This window comes from Salpingoeca rosetta (genome assembly GCF_000188695.1).
Source record: "Salpingoeca rosetta unplaced genomic scaffold supercont1.4, whole genome shotgun sequence".
NCBI lineage: Eukaryota > Choanoflagellata > Craspedida > Salpingoecidae > Salpingoeca > Salpingoeca rosetta.
The window spans coordinates 105,971-110,970 of record NW_004754930.1 but is presented as its reverse complement, the minus strand read 5'-3'; the positions used below and the strand labels follow the sequence as shown (position 1 = coordinate 110,970).

Below are 5,000 nucleotides of genomic sequence, written 5' to 3'. Positions count from 1 at the left end.
CAAGCAACTGACAGATTTGATGGAAACAAACCAACACACAAACACACAGACAGATGAGGCACACACAAACAAACACAAACAATCACGAACAAACAAACAAACACACACACACACACACACACACACACACACACACACACACACACACACACACCCCGCACCTGCAGCCGCAGGGGCGGGCGGCGCCGTAGAGTGTGAGCATGTGGAAGTAGCCGCTCAGCTCGTCGTTCAGTTTCTGCAGCCATCACAGAGGGGAAACAGGTGTGGTGTGGTTGGGATCAGGCCTTGCGAGAACTAAGCCCCCCTGGAGATACGTACACGCACACACACATACATACATACAGACACACTCACCGAGACTGGCATGGGGTGCCCGTAGAGGTCACGGAAGCGGGTGGCATACGAGCGCGCCTCGTTGGCAACCTGAGAACACACACAGACAGACAGACACACACACACACACAAACAGACAGACAGACACACACAGACACAGACACACACACAGAGGTTGGTTAGTGGGGAGCACGCACGCATCGCATCAGCAGGCAGAGAACCAAATGGAAAAAATGACGGTGCATTGGCCCTGTTGGCTTACCGAGCGACCATCTGTGACAAAACCGCAGTAGGCCTGAAAGGTTTGCGACACGGGCATCGCAGCTGTGAGTGACATTGCGGCATGATCACGGACAGCCGCTGTCGACAGACAAGACAAGACAGAGAGGTACTGTACTCACATGCACGCAATAATATTTACACGCACGCACGCACGCAAGTATAAGTACACCCCCACACACCAACCAACCAGGCCAATGTGGCGATCAATGGTTGCGACGCGGCGGGTTGTCTTTGCCTCGTGCAGCTTGGAGGCAATTGTGTTCTCGGCGGCAAACACCACACCATCCTTGCCACGCAGAGCAATCACAGTGCTGAAGCAAATGGCAACGCAGATGGCGCGACGGCACAGCAGGAAAAAGAACATACAGCCAAGTGCAAAGGCGGGGGGAAGAAGGACAATAAGGGGGGGGGGGGTGGAAGAAAGCGGTAAGCGTAACGGAGCAGATGCAGGCGGCTGAGTTGTTGAAGTGATGATTCTTGTTATTGTGGCTGGCGTGTGTGGCGTGTGCATGTGCCACAACCCATCATTGGAAAACACTCACCCGTCAACACAGCCACAGACACACACAGGCACACAGACACACAGACACACAGACACAGATACACACAAACACACACCTGCTGTTGTCCACTGCCTTTTGTGCGTATTCAATCTGGAACACGCGACCGGCCGGCGAGAATGTCTGCACCGACAAGTCATACTGCGCTCCCACAGACAAGAACAGCAAACAGCAGCATCAATGGACACGGAGTGACGCTCTCAGACAGCAAAGGGCACACACACACGCATACACACACACACACATACACACGCATACACAGACACACACACACACACACACGCAAACGAAAACAACGACATTCATTCATGCATATTTGATTTATTCACTCCAGCCCACTCCAACCTAGTAACGCCAGCTTACCCCTGTGCCAATGGAGCTCATGGTCGTGTGTGTGTGTTGTCTTGTCCTCACTCAACAATAACAACAAGCGGTGGCGTCCCCTGCTTGCTTGCTCCAGCAAAGAAGGATGAAGAAGGAGGCAGACGGTGGAAGAGCAGCGGTGAAGCGGTTGTCTCAGCAATCGCCGTCAGTCGGTTGTCGATGGTTTTGTGCAGTACGGAAAATCTGCCTTATCTTCAGCACCTGTCAAACTTGACGTGAGGACTGCCAAAGCAGAAAAGGCAAAGGCAGAAGGGGGAGGGGCAGCAGTGTGGGGAACAACAAACAACACACACCAATCAACACGCTCATCCAAGCTGTCTCACGTCGCACCACTGCGCCATCCAAATCCAACTCCATCTTGCCTTTGGTCGTCTTCTCCAAGTGGTTCATTGTTTGGTGCTGTGGCTGACAACATGGGTGTAAGTGCATGATGGTGATGACGACGCATCGAGGATAAGCAGAAGAGGGAATGGCTTGTGTGGCAAGCAAAGCTGTTTTGTTTGCAGTTGCTGCCGATCGCAATTTGTTGTTTTGGAGCTCACACTCAGGTTCACTCACAATCCACTTGAACGTGCAGATCGACGAATCTCCACTGCCAAAAGACTTTGCGCGCGCGTACTTTGCAGCCGAGGATCGCACCGTCTTCCTCAACAAGAAGCTCCAGGTGTGTTTTCGCGTGCATGGACGTTTATGAGATGTGGCGGGCGCATTGTTGTTGGTTGCTGTCGTCTTGTTGCTGTTGTTCACAGCGCAGTCCAGCTTGTCAGCATGCTGACTGTGTGCACATCTGGTCCCATTCGCAAAAGCCTCTGCACTGCTGCTCACACAGTAGCCATGCACCGGGTCGATGTGTGATCGTGCGCGCGCACATGTGTGTGTGTGTGCGTGTATCCACAGGTCGCGCAATGGGAGCATCCAGGCGCTGACGGCGCAAAGGCCAGAACGCGCACCTCAACCTTCCCGCTGGAGCGCGCAAAGCGTGGCGTGCCCATCATCTTCCCGTACGTCTGCATGCGCTTTGGTTGCGGCGATCATTGCCACTGCTGTTGTTTCTCCCTCTTCAACATCGCCCCTTGCCTCCCTCCTCATACCGCGCCTTCCACGCACTCACCCACCTTATGTGTGCGTGCGCGCGTGTGCACAGGGTGTCGCCGCAGCCCGCGGACATGCCGCCTGACTGGGAGCAGTGCGTGGCGTCCATCCCACACCGGCGCGGGGACTGGGAAGACCCGCATATCCTCTACCGCAACGTCACCGATCACGCCGTGCAGGAGGTGCGCTGACGAGCTTGGCACTCGAGCAATCTTTGGTGCAATGTGCAATGTGGTCAAGATGTCATCACATCATTGTGTGTCATGAAAAGGCAGAGGAATGTGTGGGAAGACAAGTACAGAGAACATGTCGTTGAGAATTGTCGCACTATCCATCGCACACTACACTGCCAACTATGGTCAAGCAGCCACGCCCACAAATACCACTCCTTGCTGACACGTCATGAACTGTCGCACAATGTCCTGTCATCCATCACCACGTGCGCATGTGTGTGTACGTGTGTGTACGTGTGTGTGTGTGTGTGTGTGTGTGTGTGTGTGTGTGTGGTAGGCGGATCCACGTCCAAATGCGATTGAGGACGAGCTGCCCGCGGGCTGGACCAAGGAGCTTGATGTCGACGGTGACGTGCGTCAACTTGCACACGTTGTGATGGTGGCTCTGCGTGCGTGTATGTGTATGTGTAGGTGTGCGTGTGTATGCGTGTGCGTGTGCATGTGTATGCGTGTGTATGCGTGTGTATGTGCGTGCGTGGTTTTCTCACTTGCACTCCCTCTGCCATCTTCCCTTGTCCCCTTTCTCCACTCTGTCTGTGTCTCCGTCTCCTTGTCTTGTCCTTCCTCGCGACTGCGCGTGCGTGTGTGTACAGCCGTACTTCTTCGATCACGACACGGGCATGGCCACATACGACGACCCGCGCTATGTCGAGAACCCAGAGCCGAGTCTCTCCCTGCAAGCGGTATGCCCTGCACGTGTGCCGTTGAATGCCCACGCAGGAGTACGCATGAGCCTGCTTGCACGTTTGCACGCGCATCCACACTGATGCACACACATCAACAGCACATCACACCTACATCCACACACACACACACACACACACACACACACAATCACAAATTGACACGCGTGTGCTCTGCTGCTACGTGCCAACAGCAAATGGCGACGAGGCAGAAGAAGCGCTCCTCCTTCCAGAAAAACGTCGTCACAAAGAAGGTGGGCACATGTGCGTGTGTGTGTGTGCGTGCGTGTGTGTGTGTGTGGACACATGCGTTGTTGAAGGATGTGTGCTGTGTAATGTGGATCACAGGCATGGAGTGCTCCCAATGACCATACCAGCACTTCATCATCATCATCATCATCACCATCATCATCATCATCATCATCATCACCACCATCATCATCATCACCATCATGGTCATCATCACCACCGCAGACGTGGATCATTGGTCCGGAGGACCTGACCGCCTTCTCTGCCATTGACAATCAGCTGACAAGCGTCGACGAGGTATTGTGTGCCATGCGTGCGTTGAAATGTGCGCGCGTGTGCAAGACTGCACATCTCTGCAACACGCATGCACGCCTGCTTCTCTTCCTCAATTATACGCCCTGCAATCCTGATGTGTACGTCACACGCATCTCACAATTCACACAACACACACACACAACACACGCGTGCTGTTGCGTATCAGATCCCCAAACACGTGCGCAACAAAGTGCACAACCGATACATGGACATTCTCCCCAATCCACGGGTGCGTCGTGGTGGGCATGTTGTGCTCTGTTGTGGACTTGTGGAGTTTTGTGGAGTTTTGTGGAGTGTGGTTGCTATCGTGCCTTCCATCACAATCTCGCACGTGCACTTACAATTTCTCGCTTCAACACCCACACACATATACACGCACACACACATACACGCACACACGCACACACACACACACACTTACACGCACACACACACACTTACACACACACACGCACACACACATACACACACTCTCTGTCACAGACGAGTGTGAAGCTGCCTATGATTGATGGAGACCCGACAAGCACTTACGTCAACGCCAACTACGTGCGCGGACCAGAGGGGCAGGCAAAGTTCTACATCGGCGCCATGGGGTGAGGGCTTGTTCAACATGCAGGAGGTGGCAGCGAAGACATGGAGTGCGGGTATGGGGAAGCAGGGAGTAGGCTGCAGAGACGTGTGTGTGTGTGTGCGTGTGCGTGTTAGCAAATACGATCTGAGCGCTTGTCTGGCTGTCCAACTGCTTTTGCTTTAACGTTTCACTCACACGAGACTGCCGATGCACAATTGTGCGTGTGTGCGTGTGTGTGCGTGCGTGTGTGTGTGTGTGTGTGTGTGTGTGTGTGTGTGTGTGTGTGTGTGTGTGAGTG

At 53.9% G+C, this 5,000-nt stretch overlaps 2 protein-coding genes across 2 annotated transcripts in view; one reads left to right on the top strand and one right to left on the bottom strand.

Moving 5' to 3' along the window:
• PTSG_01090 (proteasome subunit alpha type) overlaps positions 1 to 1,741 on the bottom strand; it is a 2,972-nt gene extending 1,231 nt beyond the window's left edge. The window contains exons 1-6 of the mRNA XM_004997003.1: positions 1,539 to 1,741; positions 1,234 to 1,316; positions 803 to 926; positions 596 to 628; positions 355 to 423; positions 162 to 235 (exon numbers count right to left, since the gene is read on the bottom strand). Coding sequence (XP_004997060.1) covers positions 162 to 235; positions 355 to 423; positions 596 to 628; positions 803 to 926; positions 1,234 to 1,316; positions 1,539 to 1,559 — 404 coding nt within the window. The 5' untranslated portion in view covers positions 1,560 to 1,741. The remainder of the gene's footprint in view (positions 1 to 161; positions 236 to 354; positions 424 to 595; positions 629 to 802; positions 927 to 1,233; positions 1,317 to 1,538) is intronic.
• Positions 1,742 to 1,972: 231 nt separating this feature from the next.
• Positions 1,973 to 5,000, top strand: part of PTSG_01089 (uncharacterized protein) — a gene marked incomplete at both ends in the record, with an annotated part of 6,606 nt that continues 3,578 nt past the window's right edge. The window contains 10 exons of the mRNA XM_004997002.1: positions 1,973 to 1,978; positions 2,137 to 2,223; positions 2,457 to 2,560; positions 2,704 to 2,833; positions 3,162 to 3,236; positions 3,478 to 3,567; positions 3,762 to 3,821; positions 4,042 to 4,113; positions 4,298 to 4,360; positions 4,615 to 4,724. Of these exons, the coding sequence (XP_004997059.1) occupies positions 1,973 to 1,978; positions 2,137 to 2,223; positions 2,457 to 2,560; positions 2,704 to 2,833; positions 3,162 to 3,236; positions 3,478 to 3,567; positions 3,762 to 3,821; positions 4,042 to 4,113; positions 4,298 to 4,360; positions 4,615 to 4,724 (797 nt within the window). The remainder of the gene's footprint in view (positions 1,979 to 2,136; positions 2,224 to 2,456; positions 2,561 to 2,703; positions 2,834 to 3,161; positions 3,237 to 3,477; positions 3,568 to 3,761; positions 3,822 to 4,041; positions 4,114 to 4,297; positions 4,361 to 4,614; positions 4,725 to 5,000) is intronic.